Source organism: Felis catus, chromosome A1, assembly GCF_018350175.1.
Source record: "Felis catus isolate Fca126 chromosome A1, F.catus_Fca126_mat1.0, whole genome shotgun sequence".
In the NCBI taxonomy this organism is placed as follows: Eukaryota; Metazoa; Chordata; class Mammalia; order Carnivora; family Felidae; genus Felis; species Felis catus.
This window is the reverse complement of record NC_058368.1, coordinates 121944017-121967243: the sequence shown is the minus strand read 5'-3', so window position 1 is coordinate 121967243 and position 23227 is coordinate 121944017. Positions and strand designations below refer to the sequence as shown.

The 23227-nt window shown below is 42.4% G+C and overlaps 1 protein-coding gene across 17 annotated transcripts in view; it reads left to right on the top strand.

The window, feature by feature from the left end:
• The window catches only part of PPP2R2B (protein phosphatase 2 regulatory subunit Bbeta), a 510749-nt gene that overhangs the window by 397138 nt on the left and 90384 nt on the right, over positions 1-23227 (top strand). For all 17 annotated transcript variants that reach the window (XM_019833907.2, XM_011282787.3, XM_019833919.2 and 14 more), the window contains 3 exons: positions 4678-4775; positions 7688-7853; positions 13441-13553. In XM_019833907.2, the coding sequence (XP_019689466.1) occupies positions 4678-4775; positions 7688-7853; positions 13441-13553 (377 nt within the window). The remainder of the gene's footprint in view (positions 1-4677; positions 4776-7687; positions 7854-13440; positions 13554-23227) is intronic.

Genomic DNA, 23227 nt, shown 5'->3' with positions numbered 1-23227 from the left:
ATACTAAACTTTTTCAAGAAGCAGGCCATTTTGACACAATCCCAGTAGCAGTATTTGGGCATATTTTGTTTGGCCATAACCAGACTTCATTTTATCCCCCCATTTTGATAGAAAGTATACTCCAACACACTATTTCATTTATCAAATTTTACTAGAGAAAACCTTATCTGAGATAATGGAGGCTGACTTTGGGCTATGAACCAAAACTCACGAAGGAGGCCACAGTTTTACATAGACAGAAGGAGTAATTTTAATTCCCACTGGGAGCCTGAGACTCCCCTATTTATTTAATGAGCCACACAGTCATTGCCAATCTAGCTACAAGCCCCTATGTAGTGATGACAAAGGGTACGCGTGCTGTCCCCTGCTCCCTCACCATGCAATGCAGGACCCATTGGCAATTAATCACAGCACTTCAGCTTGGAAGTGACCTCCCGGATCCTCTCAGCACAAACTTTCCCACAACCAACTATATTTCACCACTGTCCTCCACTGCAACATCTGTTTTCCACCTAGCTGAAGGTGTCCTCATCCTCACTGAAGAAGCAGACAATTCCGCCTAGAGCCGAGCTTATCATCAGGAAGAAAGCCAACTCTTGAGTGGGCAGAACTAGCCAGCTGATATAAGTAGAGTAAATGACTTTATAGTATTATCTCCCAAATGTTGCTTAGATGAAAGATAAAACATTTAATGGGCTCTGAAGGCTAAATTAAATTACTCTCTCATTTGAATCCCTATGATTGATGCAGAGAGGCCAGTGCTAGTGACCTGGTCGGTAGACCTTGTCCCACTAGAGGATTTGGGTTTAGGTCCTCTCCAGGTCTAAACTGAGCCATCATTTTATCTACAGTCACCCTGCTCTTTGAATTGGGCATCACCTAATCACTGTGCCCACCCCAGGCATTGTGTAGACGCCAACCCAGCATGGAACTGTGAGAGACTAGGGTAGTCACTAGGGGTTCCCTCTATTTCTTCAGCCTAATCACAGGCATAAAATGGCCAAGTCAATTTCTATTATTCAGGTAAATGGAGACTGTATGTATGAATTTACTTGTCTGGAACCTTTGTAAGAAGCAGAGATTGATTTGAAAAAAAGAAAAACTCCGTCTTAGCAGTGCCTCTTGCACTAGAAATGGGGTTACGAGGCCACCATCTTGTGGAAATTAAATCAGCACAAATAAATGTGGAACAGGGCAAACGTCATACCTCCCAGGGTTTCCTTTAAAAAAATCATGTTAACTACATTTGACCTCCATAACTGTTTTTGGCCTCTGTTTTTTTGTTTTTAGTCAAAAAACATGTACTTTATCCACATCTCTATAGGATAGAGGGGAAATGGTCAAGTTTATAGCTTTATTAGAATGGTGTGATTCAGCTCGGTATTTGATAAAATGAGTTGTTGTACACACATACTGTTTAAAAGATGAAAGCCATGTTGAATTGATGAATTGATTTCTTTTGACCATGATTTCAGATGAAGTTTTTGTCCCAAGTTTGCTAGTTTACTGTCATGCTCAGGAAGAGTTATTTTGTCTTCAGCAGCATGGGTTTTCTAATTTATCAAGAAATTTCTCCTCTACCACAAGCCTGTTGCAAACAAGAGTATTTGTATCAGAAGTTTCAGTATCTTGAAATTGGAATGTGGGGTGATTCATGAGGTTTGCATCAATTATTAAACACTCATAGATGAAGATATGCAAAGATGGATGGGGCAGTAAAGTATTCTGGTTACACCTACTGGCTTAGCGATGAGAAATGAGCCAGGAAACATGAAAGTTCAAAACAGGTATTAACCTGAGCTGCAGTAGCCTATGCTCTGAAGGGAGGTAGACAATAGCTAGATATAAACAAGCTAATATACAGACCAACTACCTGGCAGGATTAAAATATAAAGCTAAGGATTTGGCAAGAGGATTGAAGAATTTCAGAATCCTGCCATGTCAATCACCCTTTCTCTTGTGAGGTTCTCAAGGGAGGCACAGCACGAATAATTATAACATTTGGAAAACAAATGGGACATGTTTATCAGTTGGGGCTGTGCCTGGATCCCACATAATACAGAGTTCTAGTAACACTGGCTTGGATCATGTGGCTCAGATGTGAGCTTGAGTCTACCTTGTTTTGACCTGTGTACCTCCTAAAGGGAGAATGAATTTTTCACTCCCTTTTTCTCAGGGAGTCTAGGTAAGAAGACAAATGTGTACGTCATCCCTGGGAGGGTGAATTTTGTTTCCTGGGGAGTAACGTTTTCTTGGAATGTGAGCCAGAGGCTGATGTTAGAAAAGGCACTTAACTCTTCCTTCTGATACCCAACTTCACTAAAAGGGAAGGGCCAACTTACAAGATGAGAACTTACAAGTTCTCAGGGTACCATCTAGAACTCTGGAGTCTCTGTCAACATTGGTGCTGAGAGGAAGAATGTAGACTGCAGTTAAGCCACTTTTTGGCCCCAAAAGGCACAAGTGTGACTCTGGTAACCTATAGGCTTGGCCTCCCCCACCACTCTTTCCTTCTGGGAGGTGTTTACGTCTAAAACACTTTAAGAGCTTTGCCTCGTACTAAGGTACCTGATGTAAGTCTCAAGTGAGAAGAAACGGCCACGTCTACTTTAGATTCTGCCCAAGTCAGGAAACTTCATGAATGACCACATTGCTGACTCACTGAAAAGCCAGAAGCAGTAACTAGTGTTAGAAGTGCATCCTAGTGCTCGATTGATTCTCCCAAGGCATTCTGTGCCAACTGCAAACACCAAGCAGCCTTCTTCTCTCCTCTTTATGTGATAGTGCTTTGCTAAGATTCATAAACTCTGACAAAGGAAAGTGGTCTGATAATTCACTTAAGGTGCTGGCTTCCCAGCCTCACTGGGCTTTCTTCTCAATGGGCACTGGCTACAGACCTGGACTGCTAAAGTTACATCAGGATCTGAGTAACCACACAGATTATTTTGTGTTTCCTTAAGGGTAGTATTCACTTGGAGGAGTCTTCCTGAGTAAATGGACTAGATTTCTAGTTGACATCATCAATAAGGAATGGGGTGGCCTTTTCTGAAGATTGTCTAGATCAAAGGTCATTAACTGGTGACTCAAAAAACATAGCCCACAGACAAGATGATTTTTTTAATGTCATGGCTTTGAAAAAAATAGCTGACAATATATGTAATTTAAGAGATTTGTGCATAAAATCTGGATTTATAGCTTCTTATAAAAACATCAAAATATCTAGCAACACATGTTGCTGTTCATGTCTACTATTGGCTTAAGCTGCATAGCCACTTACCCTTAAGAGGGAACCCAAGCTTTCTACTTCACCTACTGTAGTTCACTTCATGATACCTCTTGGCTCTGTAGGGCTTTGAATTTGCTACCCTGGAGCTAGTCATCCAGGAAGTCATGATTTGTTCTTTTAAAGGTCCCCTGCTTTAAAGTGACGGTGACTTGGGCTTATCCTTTTTACTTCCGCACCAAGAATAGCCATTAGATGCATGTTCATATATGGAAAGGGACAGTTACATGCAAAGTGGAGAATTTTACACTACTTACCTGAATAAATCAGGCATACAAAGAAAATCCTGAAATGATGATATTAAATTGAGATTTGAGACTTGAATTATTCAGGGGTAATTGCCTTAGTTTTCCACCTCACTGTTTCTCCTTTGCTTTCTTCACATGGACATAATCTTCAGAATGTTCCTCTGTCAAAGGCCATCGTCATAATTCCCCTACCTCTTTTTTTTTTTTTTTTTTTTTAACTCATTTGCACTCTCGGTAGCAATTGTTGGAGCCCTGCAGGGGAATAATTGCAGAGGAATTAACCTCTGACATTTTTCTAAAAATAGCCCTAATAAATCCAATCATAGGTAATTTACCTGTCCATGTTTCTCGGGGGTAACCAGGATTGAAGAAAGACCTGGCAGGCTGGCATTCCTTCAGCAATTATCTGTGATCTGAGTTCCCGGTGCTTGTGTATTTTCTTCGTTTTGAAATACGGAGTACAAATTGCTCTCTGTCCTCTGACCTCCTGACCCTCTTTCTCAGCACCTTGCTGTTGGGGTTGGAATAAGGCCGTGCTCTTCCAGAAGAGTGTGTTGGGTTCACCAGGAAGGAGGGAGCATGGGTCAAGGGAGGATACGTGGGATCCTTTCTGAATTCCTGACTGCTGGTGGCCCAGTGATGTCTTCAGGCTCCCTCCCTTCATTTTCCATGTCTGAGCTTCAGTGAAGTGCCCCAGGGCCGGCTTCATCACAGTCTTCAGCCACAACTGAAACCTGTTTGGGGAGGTTCTTCCTTGTAGAAGAGAGGGGAATGCAAAAGGGCCCTGGGTGGGTTAACAGTCTATGGTTGGTAGAAATTGTCCAAAAAAAAAAAAAATGTCATTTCCAGGAGCCATTATTAAGGAAATGCATTTTCTCTTGCCCCAAACAAAAAGGTCTGTTTGTGCTTTTCCCTTTTGTTCTCTCCAGACGTTCCAAGAGACCACACTGCAGTGGTCTCCTAGAAAATTTACTTTCTCAAATGCCACTTCTAGTGGCACTTAAAATACAGAACATAAAATCCTTGTAAATTCCACTGCAGAGACAAAGCCCTGAGCCCTTAAATGCACAGAAAAGTATATCTATTATCTATCGTTTCAAAGTAAGTGTGCAGTTACTTTAATTGCCTTTGTCTTCTCCTTTTCAGCTGACATTATCTCTACGGTAGAATTCAACCACACGGGAGAATTACTAGCGACAGGGGACAAGGGGGGTCGGGTTGTAATATTTCAACGAGAGCAGGAGGTAAGTGGCAGTGAATGCAAAATGCCCATTTTCTTCTCTTTTTAAAGGAGGCCTCCTACTGTTCCTTAATCCTCATGTGTCGCCCTTAACCTTGCTGCTTTGCTAGCAAACTAAAAACTGCCAAAAAGTCATTAACATCAACAGTTCCACATTCAGGCTCATAAAAGCACCTGATAATAGAGCCTTTCCTGGGCATGGCCTAATGTTTCCAAACCTGGGTGTTGCACATTCAAAACGACCTCACTTCCCATCTGACCTGCAAAATTCCATGGGTGCTTGTTGAACAGAGAACTCCTTTTTGAGTGGAATTTATCCCCCAGCCATTGCAATTAATTCTCCTAATTTCAGGTGCTCCTGCCCAATATGTAGGAGGGGAAAAAAAATCCAGCTCTTTGCCAGTAGATGTAAAAAGGACACCGTGGGTCACTAGAGAAGACAGTGATAGCTCACCCTACCAAAGGGAGTGAAATCCCACAAAATGACATCTGAGCATTGCACGTGGCATATGTTTTTCTATAGGTGATGCAGAGGTCCCTGGAGCTCAGTGCTGCATGCATTCTGAGCAGGAGATCGAACTTGGAGTGCATTGAATCTCAAAAATCCCATTTCCTCCTGAGACTTGAACTCCAGTAGGAATTGTTTCTCTTTTTCATATAATTGAGTTTTTTGGTGTCCGCTTCTGTTTTGCCAGAATGAAATTATGTCCCAATCTGATTTCCTGGGTCTCCCTGGCATGGTCCTGGAGCTTCCAGCAGGCCGGTGCCTGTTCTAGGACCTCTCCCATCTGTTCCCGCCTCAGAGAATCACCAGCACAGAGTAGGGGGGAGGCCCAGTGCGGGAGGAAGGTTCCACAAGAGACTTCCCTAGCAATTTAAACCTCCTCTGTGCCTCAAAGCCATTTATGTTACACCTCCCCCCCCCCCAAAAAAAGGAAAGCCTCATTTAGAGGTGATATATTTGGTAATTGCACATTATTTGCAATTAATTTCTATAAGGGCATCATAATCCCTCGGGGTTCTGTATAAATTCAAGTGTTCAGCATTAAATCAGGCACCCAGCCTATTCCATTGGCCCTGGAAACAACGAAAATGTGGTTGGCAAGTGGAAACTAATAGCTCTTCGTGACCTGGAATTTTTCCTGCTTTTCCAGAACTGCCTAGTGCTAATTGGTCTGGCACATGATACACACACTTGACAGTCTGATTTGGATGGTAGCAAATCAACACTCTTATAAATTTATTGTTAAGGTGGACTGGCTGTCTCTGTAGTAAGCAGGATATCAGCGTTTAAAGTCCTTTTAAAACTGATTTTTAAGACCTTCAGTTTAAAAAAAAAATCCAATTAGGTTCATAGTGATGATAAAGAAGAACCGGAGCAGCCATTTAGCATAAATTACCCAAGGCAGAGTGTTGCCAAGAATATTCCGCACCACGATTTCCGTTAGCTATTTATAGGTTTCACCTATTTTAATGGACTGAAACATTTAGGAAGCATGATTCATTGGTAGAATGAAGGGGGACACATTTTCCAAAGGAGAGTGGTTTTGTTCAATAAAAAAATAAATGTCGAGGAGAGAAACATACTGTTCAGTGGCTTTGTGGCGAGGCTTTGGGTTGGGATGAACGCTAAGCCTGAGAAACAAAGCCAGGTGACAACAGGCCCGCTGCACACACCACCCCCCCCCCCCTCCGCCCTGGCCCCGACCTCTGTGCATGACTTCTCACAAGTCACGCTCCTGGCAAATTTGCTCATAGGAACCTCAGTGCCCCGCAAATACATCGAACACGGCATCAGCACCATCACCCATCAGATGGAGTAAGTGGAGATTTTGGTTTGAATGGTCAATATCCTTCCAGATATATAATTTTTTTAATGGAGTCTTAATCCTCAGAGTCAGACTCTTTCAACACATGTTCAATAAGGCCTGAATTTGAATTTGCGAGCATGGTTTTCCAAAGCCTGAATCTGGAAGCTCCTGGTCATAAGGTCCTAAAACCCCTGAAATAAAACCTGTCTTTTCTTTTTCCCCTTCTTCTCTTTCTTTAACACCCTCTTTTTCCTCCTCTCCACACTTCTTCTGCCCCAACCCCTTCTGCAGATTCTCTTATCTAATTTTCGTTACCGCATTCTTTACCTAGTTCCTCCTGTTTGCACTGTGCATAATCGGGAGGGGTGAAAGCTGCAAATAGAGCCTGATAAATTTCCTAGGGGTTCGTGTGGCATCTCTGTGCTCAAGTCTGTTTTGTCAATTACACGAGGGGGAAAAAAAGGGGTGGGGGAGATCTGATGCCCAGATCTGCTGTGTATAAGCTGTGTGACCCGGAGAGGTCATTTTACTACCTCTCAACTTTTTCTGTCAATTTCCCCACCCTCCCTACTTCTCAGAGACTCTGTGAGGTTCTGGTGAGATTTTAAAAGGCCAGCAACACGTGCAGATGCCATGGTTTTATAGTCTTTGTGAGGGACTGATGTATGTCACTGTGGACATCAGTGTGGGATAGATCAGTCCTGAGCGTGTCCAAGACATCCATTAAGATGTAGAAAAAAAATATTAGAATATCTATTTATATGTATTTTTGAATTGTGTCCTATTTTAACATAAATTTTTACATATATGTTATGTATACCATATATTAGTACCGAAGTTCATGTATATAATTTATAAATGTATGTATACAGGAGGTGCCAATATTCACCAATAGGGGTACATGATCAAATGCTGTGGAGGTCACTCAGCTAAGGTAAACTTGTTGCCATGGGTCTGCCCTCATTCTACAGTGACATGACCAGCCCATCCCTCCCCATGTCTCTGCCCAGAAAAAGAAGCAATTGGCAAATTTGCAGTTGGCTTATGTGATTTCATCTTTTGTGTGTGGTGTGTGTGTGTGTCTGTTCTTTTTCCCTTCCTACAGAGTAAAAATCAGGTTCATCGTAGGGGTGAATACAATGTTTACAGCACATTCCAGAGCCATGAACCCGAGTTCGATTACCTGAAGAGTTTAGAAATAGAAGAAAAAATCAATAAAATAAGATGGCTCCCTCAGCAGAACGCAGCCTACTTCCTTCTGTCTACTAATGGTATGTGGAGGTGACTTTGCTTGTTTGGTATTTGCAGAGATGCAGTCAGCAAACCACATATTTCAATCTTTCCTGGGCTCAGTTTTTCTTTTTACCTTGTAAGCTATTTGAACAACTTAGAAACAATATTTGCAAGGTGCCTACCAGAGTGCCTGGCATAGAGTAAGCCCTCAGTACATAGCAGGTATTCTTTTTAAAAACAACAAATTTATAACCGAATTAGGTGAGACCCATGATCTCCAGTTTTTGGTTAGTACAGATTAGTTTTAGGTCTGTTTAGAATCTGACTTCCTTTCTTAAGATTCACTAAGTGTTTTTCTGGGAACACATTTCAGAAAACTCAGCGTGCCATCCCTATGCGTTTGGCATACTGATTAGAAATTATTAATCCCTGAATATATGTGGGATTTATAAAGGAGATGTTTGTGTCTTCTTACACCATCAAATTCTTGGTCAAGAAGAAGAGGGGTGGACCCTTCCAAAGTATAGACCAAGAAGTGGCTTCTTTGTCTTTCTTCCCCCATTCTCTTCTTATATCATTATTTTAGGGGGAGTTGATATCAGTAGGTCAGAGAGAAAGGACATGGGGGTTGAATAGAGAGACAAATTTCATGTGAATTTGGTAAACCTTTATACAGTGAAATTACCTGCCCTAAAGGCTCATAATACCCTTCTGAAAGAAGCCATCCACTCTCAGAACAATTCAGAATAAAATCATATGGTAAAGGGAACTAATTGAATAGCATAAAAATTAAGAGGATTAGTGTATAAAAATTGAAAACCCCCTACCAAGCAAATAAGCTGGGAAGTGATTCATTTCATCTGTGTGAGTCTGTCTACAAGGGCTATACGTGTAAATGTAAATCAGGAAGCAAGGGGTTTGCTTTTTGTCTATCCCCAACACTTACAGGGTAATGCTCATAGGTATATAATATGATCAAACATATATTAACATTTTTAAAGACTGAAAGGAAACACACAGAAAACTTTATCATGATTAATTTTGGATTGTGCATTTTGAGTGTCTTATAAATTTGTTTCTTGTATCCTTTTAACACATGTGAACCAAAAATCCTTTGGTTATAAACCCAGTGTAGAAATTTAAAACATGGCACTTCTGAAACAGCCAGTGTAGGCTTATTCAAGGATAGCTTATCTCAGATTCTAAGTCATTTAATTTTTTCTCAGAACTGTATGTATTGTTGGGTTTACTTTTTTCAACCCTGATTTCTTGAAAGTCAGACCACATGAATACTTTTTCCTCTTCCCCTTCTCCTTCTTCTCCTCCTTGTTTTGTTTTGCTGTTGAAATTTTACTCAAAGGCTCTGCATACCCAACACTTGAGAATAAAAGAGACTTCTGATGATTTTGACTTAATTATTTCAGGCAGAGGAAAAGTGTCTGATTATCTTCTATGGCTAGCTTACTTGATATTATGAAACTGACCCTATTGATTATTACTATAAAATTCAAAGACTTATTAACTGCTTTGTGGGGGGGATGGGAAGGAAATCGTTGATATGCAATGAAGATTAATTATATAGCATAATGTTCTGTTAATTGAGTTTTTAAATAGTTTTTTGATTAACAAGGATATTATCTTCCCATTTGGGATGCTATTTCATATGCCAACAGCATCTCAAAATGATTCTTAGAAGAAAAATTCCCATGTTCTTTCACAATTTTCTTTTTTATACTAATATTGAGGTTGAGAATTCCCCTCAAGCCAAATAGGTTAACATGCAAAAATTAATGAAAGACAATTGGAATTACTGTACAAAAGAGAAAATGAAGATAGATGATAAGATTGTGTTTAAAAGCTGCCACAAGTAATGATAAACTACTCAGAGAGCCAGCCAGAAAAAAGAAAAGTCATTACTCACAGTAACAGCCACATGTTCCTTCGACTTTTTTTATCCACAAAGCTTCGAGATACTGAGTCAAGAAAAATTGTGTGATAATAAAGTCGAGAATGACTCCAGGCAACCCAGCCATAGGGAATTGGATTGAATTCAGCATCAATTATCTTTTTAAAAAAATTGTACTTATCTCATTATAGTTGGGTACAGTTTTACATTCTACAAGCATATTTTGTCAACTTTACCATTTTTAATGAAAAGTAAAACCAACGCTCAATTTTCAATCTAGACTTTGAAAATATTTGCCTGGTGAAAACACCTTGCTTTATCTAGCTTTCCAATTCTGTTTTAATACTTATGATGAGAGGGAAAGGTATAATTGATTTGTTTTTGCATGCTATGAAAGAAGTATGTGCTCATTGTAAAAAAAGAAAATTTTTTTAGAAAATACTGAGAAGCAAAATGAAGATACTAAAGTGTTTACACCAAGAGAGAACTGCTATTAATGTCTTTTAACGATAAAAAGCAGAGATGTGGATAAATGGATAAATCTTTTTGCTTCTTAATGAAAATGTGATTATTCTATAAGCTGTTCTGAAACAAGATTTTTTTCCTTAATAATATAACACTTAACCACAGAAATATCTTCCTAGTTGTTAAGTGTTCTTCTAAAATACCACTGCATTTTCAACGACTGCATGGCATTTCCTTGTATCATTTTTCTAATTTACTGATAAATCTCCCAATAGTAGAACTTTAATTGTTAACAAATTCTTACTATTATAAATTATATTTTTATAGGAATATATGTTAATATGGGTAGATATGATTAGGAAAAGGCATATTATAAACTATGTATAGCATGTTACATATATGAAAAGGTTGTATAATTACACATCAAATGTAATAAAAGGATGTGCACAAAATTTCCCTAATAGTTATCTTTGTCTAGTGGAATTGAGGGAGATTTTATTTTATTTTTTTACTTTCCAGCTTATTTTCATTTTTTGCAATTATATTTACCACATGTATAATGAAAGAAGGATAAAATGAGAGAATACAAAACCAGTACATGCAGTCTTACAATAGGTTCGTACCCATCCCCCAAAAATGCATAGAAAAAAATACTGCAAATATCTGTGCAAAACAGATATTGTCCCTGACTGGAGGAGGTATAGTTGATTCTTGCTTTTTGTGTTTTACCTATGATTTCTCCGTGTAGCAATGTGTCATTCGTAATAAGAAAAATAGAAGAATTGCCTTGCAAACGGGACGGGATATATTCCAAAGCCAAGCAGTAGAAAGTATTTGGTGTTAAAAGTCACTGGTCTGTGTTGTTCGGAGTCACAGCTGACCAGTCACTAATCAAGTGACTGTATAAATACGGCCTCTGTTTCAGTTTCTGACCCTAACATGCAGTGCAGTATTATAGCAGGATATCCAGAGAAGGGAGGCCCAGAGGAACGTTGGCATACAGATAGGACGATGTGAATTCAACTCAGTATCTAGGAAAGGCTTCCTTGCCTTCCATCCCAGTACAAGCCAGAGGGGGCACACAGTTCAGAGCACACCAATCTTACACTTGGCCGCCATGCCACACGTGCCAGTAGACATGACCAGCCTGAGTCCTCCCCAGAGAACAGGAGACAGGGGCACTTACCTGTTAAAGTAGCCAAATTGTTGCTGAAAGCCTACCTCAGGATGGGATGCATGTCAAACCTCTGAGGACGAGGCATTTGGTGGGGAGACGTGGGGAGGTGAGATGAGGGGACAAAGGAGAAAGGGAACCCTGGGACAGGCTGGGTGAGGTGTGGCTCTTCTTCTTATGGAAGAAACAGGGTGTGCTGACATGATCACGGGATGAAGCTAATGCTGTCAGAGCAACAGGTTGTCGTCAAAGAACAGTTGGCCACTTTGCGAATTCGAGTAACAGCTGCTATTTGTCAACCATTATTAGACACCCCAACCCTACGTTAAACACTGGGTTTCATTCAGTCCTTCTAAGAGCCCCATGAGGAAGACACTTTTCTCCAAATCACAATTTAAGAAACTAAGGCATAGAGAAGTTAAGTGTCTTTATTAGTAAGGTTGAAATATTTGAGACATACTTATACTAAAAAGTCGTTTGCTCTTCATCTGAAGTTCAGATTTAATTAGGCATTCTGTACTCTTTTTCCTGAAAAAACTATCGCGCCCATTTGTTTCTCACTGAAGAGATACTGGGCACCTACTACGCAGAAATCCTGGTCCTTGGCCACGCGGCTGGCTGGAGTTGGGGTGAGGCCCAAGCTTGTCTGGTTCCAAAGCCAACCCTGTTCAGGCAGAGGAAGATGCAGAGAAGGCTTTTGAGTCCCTGCCCTGCACAAGAAAAGCTAGAACAAGCACAAATAATGAATGCAGGACCTGTTCAGGAAAGCCTGCAAAGGGCACGTGACCCACACATACGGTCTATTTGGCCCAAACACATCTTCTTAGGAAACAGATCGAAAGGCTGCAGATGGAGCTCACCATCTCCTGCCTTCCAAGCCCTCAGCCCCTCTCACTCATTCCCCTGGCCCACCTCACCCCTGTAGACATTGGAGATTTTGCCCTGTTTTATTGCAGTGGAGAATTACAGATATCAGCAAGTACTGTAAAGTGCTGGAACAGAACACAGTTGCAAAAGGTCGTTTCCAGCTGGGGACTCCAAGCCTGGAGACTGCAATAGGAGAGGAGCATTTTGATGAATGATCCTACCATTTTCTATCTCTGAGTATTGCTAGCAAGATGCACTGTGTAGATATGGGGTTCATTCTTTCACCCAACTAATATTTGTTGAACATCTTCTGTGTCCCAGACACTGTTACAGGTGCTGGATGTGTAGTGATGAAAAAGACAGAATCCCTGCCTCCGGGGATTTTATGTTCTAGTGAGAGAGGCATAACAGTTATGTTGTCAGATAGCGAAACGTTCTAGGAGGAAACATAAAGCAGGGGGAGCAGCATGAGAATGGTGGGGACATTTTGATGCAGGTTGATTCAGAAAGGCCCCTCTGAGCGTGGGACACAAATAGAGCCAAGTGAAGGAACAAGTCACGTGACAAGGAGGTAGAAGGCTTCCTGGCTAAAGGCACAGCTCGTGGGAAGCCTAAGGCTGGAGTGGGGATAATGTGAACAGGGAGCTATAAAGAAGCCATATGGCTGGAGCGCAGGGTGACTGGGGCTCACAGGGTAAGACCAGAAAGGATGAGGAACTCCAGGCGTGGCTCATGGAGGGCCTTTCAGGTCATGGTAAGGAAGTGCTTGGTGGGATGGGACTGAAATGGGAATATCTACCTCTCAGCGTTATTATGAACATTAAATACATTTTCCATAGCAAATGCTGATAACATAGTTACATAGCTAATTCTGTATATGTAGCTGCTCTGATTCAGTGTTCAATAAATATTTTTACTGAATGAACCAAAATAACGTGTAAGCTCTAAATTTCATAGGCCATCGTCAGGAAAACCATTGGTCTCAGCACAGTGTATACTTTTGATTTGAAACATGAGCTCTGCCTTCCGATGACGTGAGATTTATGCTCGGAACCCTTGATATGAACCAGCTTCTGTAGCATTTCCTTCCATCCTTACCTCCACCTCTCCCTGCTCCCCAACCCCCGCCCCCACCCCCCACCATCCACATAGAAGGCTCCTTTTCAAGCTCATTTTCACTGTAATTTTGATTTGCTCTGGTTGCCCTCCACAGATAAAACTGTGAAGCTGTGGAAAGTCAGCGAGCGTGATAAGAGGCCAGAAGGTTACAACCTGAAAGATGAGGAGGGCCGGCTCCGGGATCCTGCCACCATCACAACCTTGCGGGTGAGCCCAGTGGCAGCTTTGGCCACTGCCTTTCACTTCTCTTGGCCACTAGGCTCAGGGGAAGGGTTCCTGGGTTCAGCCACATGTGGGTTGCTGCTAGAGGTTGGTTGCAACTATAACATGTGAGTAAAGGAGGTGAAGTGGGAGCTCGACCTGTCTGAGTGTCTGGTGGCAGATGGGGGGGGGGGGGTGGCAAGACAGGGGCCAGGCTCTGATGACTACAGATTCATGCATTTCTTTTAACCCCCTAGGACTCACCCACGTGGCCACTGCCATGAGTTACTATATGCTTAGCCTCTGTGTGCTCATGTTCTCTAAAATGTTTCTGTACTCAAGGCATAGGGGATGGGATGACCCACGTGGCAAGCTGGGGTTTCATGGTTCAGAACGTGAACTTCTGGATCTCATAGGCCTGGGTTTGAATTCTGCCACTCCATAGAATCTCACATAGTCACCTAACCCTTTTGAACTTGAGTCATGCAATTTGTGTTTAGTTTCTCTGTCTGTGAAACAGTGAACCTCATACTTACTAAACTTTAAACGGTGAACCTCATACTTCACTAAAAATGTGCCCTCCTTCCATGGCTGGTAGTCAGTATATGATCTCTGCTATCAGTATGAGTAGCTCCCTTTCTGCCCTCCAAAAAGTCACAGTCTGGTAATGAAAGGATTTGGAGGTCTCCTATAAAAATGCTTATGACAGTAAATAGAGTAAGTTAAATGCAGTAAGTGTCTGAGAGTTACAGTTTGATCAAAGGGTGAAGAAATTATATTTGGTTCTAGAGATCAGAAAAGGTCTCATAGGAAAGTGGTATTAAAAATGGATTTCTGGGGACACCTGAGTGGCCCAGGCAGTTAAGCATCTGACTCTTCATTTTGGCCCAGGTTATGATTGCACAGTTTGTGGTATTGAGCCCCATGTCAGGCTCTGCGCTGACAGTGTGGAACCTGCTTGGGATTCTCTCTCTCTTCTCTGTCTCCCTTCCTCTGCTCATGCTTGCTCTCTCTTTCTCTCTTTCAAAATAAATAAATAAACCTAAAAACAAATTTTTTTTAAAAATGCATGTCTCAAGGCACCTGGGTGGCTCAGTCGATTAAGCGTCCAAATCTTGATTTCAGCTCAGGTCATGATTTCTCAATTTGTGGGATCCAGCCTCCTTGTCAGGCTCTGTGCTATTAGCTTGGGATTCTCTCTCTTCCTCTCTCTCTGCCCATCCCCTGCTTTTGCACTCGCTCTCTCTCTCTCTCTCTCTCTCTCTGTCTCTCTCTCTCTCTTGCTCTTCTTTCAAAAATAAATAGGGGTGCCTTGGTGGCTTAGTTGGTTGAGCGTCTGATTTTGGCTTAGGTCATGATCTCACTGTTCATGAGTTCAAGCCCTGCGTCAGGCTCTGGGCTGACAGCTCAGAGCCTGGAGCCTGCTTCAGATTCTGTGTCTCCCTCTCTCTCTGACCCTCCCCCGCTCATGCTGTCTCTCTCTCTGTCTCAAAAATAAATAAACATTAAAAAAACTTTTTTTTAATAAAAATTTTTAAGAAATGTATTTCTCAGAGCAAACTTTTAAGGGAAGGCTCTCTAAACACAAGGTAAAGTGGTTCAGGGGTTGGTGGTGAGTTTGGTTTTAGATGTGCATACTGTGAATGGTACAGCATTCCCAGATCCACATCTTGAGACCAGCCCTAGCCCCAAGGGACTTTCAAACCTTTCAAATATGTGTTTTCAGATACCAGCTGCCCTACTAAAGACCAAAAACTGAGATCAGAGAGACAGTGCAGTACATGTAGGGAAAAGAGGTTGTCACCATAGGTTGAGAAGCAGATATGGGACCTGAAGGATCAGCATGTGCCTGGTTACCTTGCTTGTTTATTTGTTCATTAATTCATTAATTCATTTGTTCCTCTCTTTATTCAGTGGGTACTTTTTGAGCACAGGCTCAGTGCTGGCCACAGTGCTAGGCTATCATGTGTTTACCCAGTATTTGTGGTTACCTAGTTTTTCTTTGAGCTTCTTCTGAGCAAACAAGCGTTGGCTTCTCAGCTTCGTCTCATCAACCTGCTTCCTCAGCCTGAAGAATGGCCATGCAAGTCCTCTGTATCAGAGTGGGCTGATGGTCTAAATGCTCAGAGGTTTTGCAGACCTGAGGGTTGAGTAGTGAAGAGTATGGACCTTGAGTCAGTCTGCCCTGGATTAGAAGTTTGGCTCTATTGCTTTCCAGCCAGGGACGTTGGTCATATGAACCAAACTCTTTATGCCTCCAAAGTCCCATGTGCATCACAAGGATTCACTGCCTCCCAGGAGTTTTGCAAGGATCCCATGCTCTATTGTGCATGATGAAATGTTAGCCAGTGCAATGTCACTCACACATAACCCTCGATAATGTTAGTTCCCTGCTGGCCGTTTAATATGATCTTCATCATTATCATTATCATGGCTGTTACTACTCCCTACTGACAGGAAAAAATGTATATTCTTGTCCTTTTCATATACTTTTTATACGGTGGTATTCATTCCACAAACTCTTCACTGATGTCTAATAAGTGGCAGACAGTCTGCTGCCTATCCAAAGGGAGTAAGACCATCTGTAGCCCCTTGGAACTTTGCAATCCTATAAGGAACACAGATGGCTTAGGTGCCACTGGGGGGTTCACGACATGAACTTCTGCCCACATGTCACCTTGTCCTGTTTTCTCTGTGAATGGACTTTCTCAGATGCCATCTGTAGTTCCCACAATGAATTCCTGTTGGCTGTGGCATCCTATGGGACTTCATACATCTGTGGTTAGCTACTCAGAGATGTTGTCCCCATGATGAAGAGAAGGCCTATGTGCATGTTTCCTTTAGAGCAGAGATTCTCCCTATGGTGAGACGGTGATGTTATGAAGTAGATTTTGTACATACCAGACATGGAAGGAAGCCTTGAGGTGTGGCTGGAAGTTTGAAAACCCCAGTTCTGATTCTTGCTTTCTTCTTAACCAGCTGTGTGACCCTGGGCCAGTGAATCACATTTCTTCTCTCCATGCTAGTTTCTAAGCTGCCACACAGAGGACTGCATAGTCCATGCTTTTTATCCACGGTCCTAGTTACAAATTCAGATCCCTCGGCCCCAGCCCCAGTGATTCCCTTTAGCAAATTGAGTGATCTTGAGGAATGGACATCTTTAACACAAGCCCCTGTAGTTAAGACAGTAGGTCTGTGGTCACTGGATTCTATCATCTTTTAAGGTTCCCCTGAGCTATGATTTTTTATGAGCCTCTGCTACTTTTCAATCATTTCAATAGTTACTGTACCAACCTGAGAGACACATTTGCTATAATATTGTAATTACCCATATTCGATTTCACCCCATCTACTTTCCTAGGCTTTCAAATATACTGTGTTTCAGTGTAATCATCCACCCTGCAGCATTCTTGGATGAAAACACTGAAAAGGCCAGCCTCCTTTCCTTTTTGATCCCAGTAGTAGAAGAAAAAAAAACCCAAGCAACTCTGAAGACCTGGGATTCAGAACAATGACTCCAAACAGAAAATGAGCTGACGTGATATTAATCAGCCTGTATTTTACTAACATGCTCCTCTCTCAAAATTTGCATTACCAGCATTTGTAGCTTTTCCCCCCTTCCCTGTCTAATGATTATCTCTTGCTCACTTTCATAGTTTCCAGTTCTATGTGGATCTTGAGAGTGAGAACGTTTAATAATACCCGACAGCTAATTAATCCTCATTGAGTAATGAACCTGATCTGTTTCAGTGCTAGGAGGCTCAGCTTTTCAAAGCAAGAATGTGGCTTTTTTTTTCCCCCTTTTTTCATGGAAGATAGCTTTTTCAATCCCGTCACTCATTACCCAAAGAGACTATGAGAAGCACTTCTGTGAAAACCATATCTCCTGCTCAGTATCATAACATTGAAAGCAATAATCATAATGATAATTTAATAATAACACCTTATAGCTATAAAATGCCATTTATATCACAAAGTGGTTTTTTTTCACCTAATCCCTTGATTCATCTTCAGAACAGCCAGTGAGAAAGGATAAGTATTTGGCCGGTGAAAATGCTGGCATCTAGTATTTATTGAGCATTTATTATATCCCATGCATCATACTGCACACTCTTTCTGCACTAGCTACCACATGACGTTTGGTTCGCCATTAAATACTCATTGTACAGATGAAGCTCAGAGAGGTTAAGTAATATGCCCAAGATCATGCAGGGCTAAGAATCAAATCTTGACCTACTTTGCTCTTGGACCTGAGCCCTTAAACCTGGTACAGACTCAGAGAAGTGACTTGTCCATTGTCTGCCAACTGGTTATTCCAGAGCTGGGACTAAAAATGTTACACTTAGACACAGACATTTGAGGATTTGAAATGTTTTTTCTTAATTAGTGCCATTATTATTCCAGGATAGTGTCTGTCTGTCTCTCTCTCCCTTTCCACCCACTCCTCTTTCTTTCTTACCCACACGTTCATACACAGTGAGATTCCAGATCTCTGACCTCAGCATGCAGAAGCAATGACCCTGAGGTCTTCTGCAGTTCTACTTAGCATGATTCTTCCTGCCCTTCTTTCCCAGCCTCCCAATACCCAGAGGTAAGAAACCCTCAGAGCCCCTTTCTAGGCAACAGAAACTCATAGTTCAAGTAACTTCATCAGCCTGAGATGGAAGCTGAGTGGTGAGAAATCACACTTAGCATATTTCTCCCTGCAGGATGAGCCTGGAGTTATTATTCACCTCATTATGGTTGGCTTCCAGTGTCCTGGAAACCTAGGCCAGATTGGAATTTGCTTTTTAACTAGTTATAAATAGAGATTTCAGAAGGTGTGATCTACCAAGCTGTGACTTGCCGTAACCTCTCCCAAAAATAAAGGGGATGTAATGAATTCCTGTTTTTTAATGGATTTTATCTAAATATTCCTTACGGCTAATATTAATAATAATAATAATAATAGCCATGTTTATTACACGCTTACTATATGCCAGGTGCTGCGTTTCACATCTCTGTACCAAGTAGTTCTAGCAGTAACTCTGCCAGGGACATTCTGTTATCCTCTCTGGACCATCCAGAGCCTTCCTCCCTCAGAGAAGTTCCCCTAGAATACCAGAGGGAACATTGTACACTCACATCTTCCCATTCACTCTCGGTGGCTTTACCCTCCCCCTCTTTTGTTAGCTTGTATCCTTACCTGAGAAACCATTTGTCCATTTTCTGCTGCCCCTCCACCTCCACTCAAATGTAAGCTCCAAGAGAAAGGAACCACGTTGTGTTTTCTCCCGTAGCTCCAACACCTAGAAGAGTGTGTGGCACATGGTCGGCCATGTATTTGTTAATTGAATGCATTACACAGAAGTAGAAACGGAGTCTTAGAGTAGACAAGGATTTCTCCCAAGATCTCATGGCTAGAAAATGCCAGGACTGGGAATCAAACCTAGTCTATCTGACTCCCAAGTTTTCATGATGATTTCTTATAGCCTCTGTCTTCTAAGAAAATACTAATTCATGATTGTAGGGCAGGGCACTTGCATTATTTGTGTTTCTCAGAATTCTTGGGCAAAGCTTTCTTTTTTTTTTTTTAACGTTTATTTATTTTTGAGACAGAGACAGACCATGAACGGGGGAGGGGCAGAGAGAGAGGGAGACATAGAATCAGAAGCAGGCTCCAGGCTCTGAGCCATCAGCCCAGAGCCCAACGCAGGGCTCGAACTCACGGACCGCGAGATCGTGACCTGAGCTGAAGTCGGACGCTTAACCAACTGAGCCACCCAGGCACCCCAAAGGGGCAAAGCTTTCTTAATGTATGAGCTTGACTTTGGTAGGGAGGAAGGAACATGGGTGAGGGTCACAAAGGCTTTTCTGCCACAGAGTGGGCACACAATGGTGCACTATTTTTTAGAAAGATTAAAGACAGAAAGATTAAATGACATCCTGTTTTATGCACGTACCTTTTGCTGGTGACTACTTCTGTCTTCCTCTCAGCCTCAGGACACACACCTGTGACTTCCTAGGCTAATGTTTTTCCACATAGAATGATCCTGATGTTTGCAAATCTCATCAGTGGCTATTTGCATATCCCCCTACCCACAGTCTAAAACCATGGCCAGTCAGCAAGAGCGTTTGCTAGCTCTGAATTCTGAAAGGGTCTTCTCAGGGATTGTGGCTAACAGGTCATGGGGTTAGTAAGGCTGACTACACAGAATAGCTGTTTTCCCAGAAATGATTCTTTCTGTAAAACAACTAGTTTCACTACCTGATCTGTTTTCTAAAGAACTGATTAAATAGACCAGTGGTTTAAGTGTACTGATAGCCACTACATTTGTTCAGCCTCCCCTAGTGACAGGCTCCGGGCTGAGCTGTGTGATATATGTTTTACAATTCTTTCTTCATCACAATCCTATGCCTTAGGCATCATGCCCATTTTACAGATGTGTAAACAGAGGCTCAAGGAGGTAAGTACTGGCTTAAGGCTCCACAGATAATTAGTGGCAAAGCCAAGTATGGAGTGCAGGTCTATATGACCCCAGAGGTCTTACCAGTTACCATTACACAGGACTATTTATTATGTGGTCCATTATCCCGACAACAATAAGGGTGATAACATCTGACACGTAGAACTTTTAATGCATTTGTATCCTATTTACTGAGTGCCCACTGTGTGTCAAGCAGCGTGCTAAGTACGTACTACCAAGTAGATCTCACAAAGATGAGCAAAACACACTCCCTTCCCTCGAGAGAAAGGAGGGGACCAATGCAAGTGGGTGCAACATGAAATTAATTGAAGCAGTAGTTATTAAACTGCAGAGTGCTTCAAGGGCACCTGGTATGCTCTGTAGCACACAGTCCTTAGCTTTATCACTAGGGATTCTGGTTTAGGAAGTCTGAATGGTACCAACTGATGTCTTTGATGAGACCCCTCCTGGAAAACCCCCAGGTGGTTCTGATGCATGAGATGCCTGGGCCACCCTTTGAGAAACACTGGGTAGGATAAATGTCCTAAGAAGAGCACAGAAATATGCCATGTTGGGGAAAGAACAGAAGGGAAGAGGTGCAGGATTGGGATGGAGTTTCCAGGATGCATCTTGAAGGATAGATGTTCTTTCAAGCTGGGGATCTCATTTGATGCTCCCCAGGATCCTGGATGGCAAGAAGGACATGAATAGATACATTCCTCTTTCTAGTGGTATGGATGTAATTCTCCCCATTATCAAAGGGGGAAACTGAGGCTCGAGAAGCAGACACTTTGTGCTTTGTGCAGACACAACCCCAGGTTTTCTTGCTGCTTCTGTGATGCCCACATGGTGATGCTCACTCCAGGAGGACGGGTGAGCCCAGGCCACTTTTAAGGCAAGTTACAGGATGAGTCGCGATCGGCCATCACTGCCCAGGTTTTAATTTTGGTTTTATGCTTTGATAGCCAAGGCCTCTTAGGACACAGATACAGCCTCCCCCTGCCCATTTTTAATTTTTCGAGACTTCATTTTGTGATTTATTGCTGCTCTGGGGACTTAATATCCAATCCTTTTACAGTTTCATCTCCCCTTTCCTTATATTTGTTGCAAATAACAATGAAGAGTTTAGCTACTGCAGTGAAAATCAATCAAGCCTGTTCCATATTCACAGGCCTGCAATGGCCCCCGGATGGCCCCCTGGATCAGATTAACTGTGTGAATGTGTCACTCTGGTGGGGGTCATTTCTCAGCCTTGCCTCCATCCCTCCCCCTCCTGCCTCCGCGGGTGGATATTGAGATTTCCCATTGATTGACTGCCCTGAAAGCGAATGCTGGCATGTGATGTGTGTAACTCAGCGGGACGCACATAGTCTGTGTTTATGAAAATAAATAATAATTTCTGTTATCATTATTGATTGCCATCATTATCTGATTGTATCTGTGTGTGTCATGGGGTTTCAGTTATGGGATCAGAAAGCACTCCACAGGAGCCTCAGGCACTACCCTCCTGACAAGCCTCTGTGTTTTGACACGTTTCGCCTCTTGGGGGTGAGGGTTGTGGATGTCCCTCTCCTGTTCTTTGGCTAATGTTTGGTGAGACAGTGTTAGTTGTGTGCAGTGTTAGGCGAAGGAACCAATTCCATTGGAATGGGAATAAGGGCAGCAAACACTGATTGAGCATTTGCTGTGTTCCAGGGACACTTTACCTGTATTGGCTGACTTAATCTTCGAGCTACACCTATCATGTAGCTACTGAAACAAACCTCATCTTAGAGATGTGGGACCTGAAGTCAGAGAGGTTAAGCAATGTGCCTGAGGCCACACAGTTGGTAGGTGGTAGTGTTTGGACTTGAATTCATGTTTTTACTATCCTTCCGCTTGCATTAAAGTAGAATATCTGGTATACTCATCTGACTCTTCATTGTAAAGCAAACTCTGAGTAAGCAGTAACTCTAGAGAACAACCTGTCAAGGAATCTGTAGAAGCTGCTGGTGCCTTGGGCACAGGTGAGTTTTCCATTTTGCTTTGGGAGAAGGTGGAGCAGGAAAGATACATGGAACTAGGTCACGGTTTACCAAACAGGGATGATCATCAGACTCTGGGAACGTCTTCAGTTGTCCCCAGATCACTGACTCTGAACATGCAGGAGCAAAGCCAGGGGATCTTCTCCCCTCTCAGCTGTATCCCGGGCAGTCCCAAAGACCACCTGGGTTCGAGGGCCATTGGCATGATGACCTCAAAGGTCCGCTCCAAGGTCAAGGTTCTCTGGTTTCATTTTCTTTGTCTTCTTTGTCTTCTTCTCTTCCTCACCTGAAGGTTCTATACAGGATAATCTGAGGGTAATCTTTACTATCAAAACAAGGTAGGGGCGCCTGGGTGGTGCAGTCGGTTAAGCGTCCGACTTCAGCCAGGTCACGATCTCGCGGTCTGTGAGTTCGAGCCCCGCGTCAGGCTCTGGGCTGATGGCTCAGAGCCTGGAGCCTGTTTCCGATTCTGTGTCTCCCTCTCTCTCTGCCCCTCCCCCGTTCATGCTCTGTCTCTCTCTCTCCCAAAAATAAATAAACGTTGAAAAAAAAAATTTAAAAAAAAAAAAAAACAACAAGGTTGGCACTACACTAAGTTTCCATAAAGTGGTTTGTGATTTGATTTGGAGTAAGCTTCTGCACGTCAGTGAGGTTGTGTGTGAGTGGTTCTGCCCTTTAAAACTCAAGTTCTTGGGGCACCTGGGTGACTCAGTTGAGAGTCCAACTCTTGATTTCACCTCAGGTCATGATCTTGCTATTGGTGAATTCAAGCCCTGTGGTGGGCGCTACATTGACAGTGCAGAGCCTGCTTGGGATTCTCTCTCTCCCTGTCTGTCTGCCCCTCCCCTACTCGCTCTCTCTGTCTCTCTCTCAAAATAAACTAAAAAAAATAATAATTGTAAAACTCACGTTATTTTCCCATCCTACTCCTTGTGGAATCAGGGGGCAGCCTATCTGATGGCCAGGGTACTCTAAAACTTAACACTATTGAGACATTAATTTAACACATACTGTGTGCCAGACTTTCCACTGGGCACATTATAAACACCATCTCATTACAGCCTGACAGCAGCCCTGTGGGGTGGGTGGTGCTGTTATTCCCATTTTACAGATAAGGAGATTTAATTCAGAGAGCTGAAGTGACTGGCCCACAGGCTATAGCTGCTAAGAGGCAGAGTCGCATTTTTAACCAGATTCACACTGACTCCAG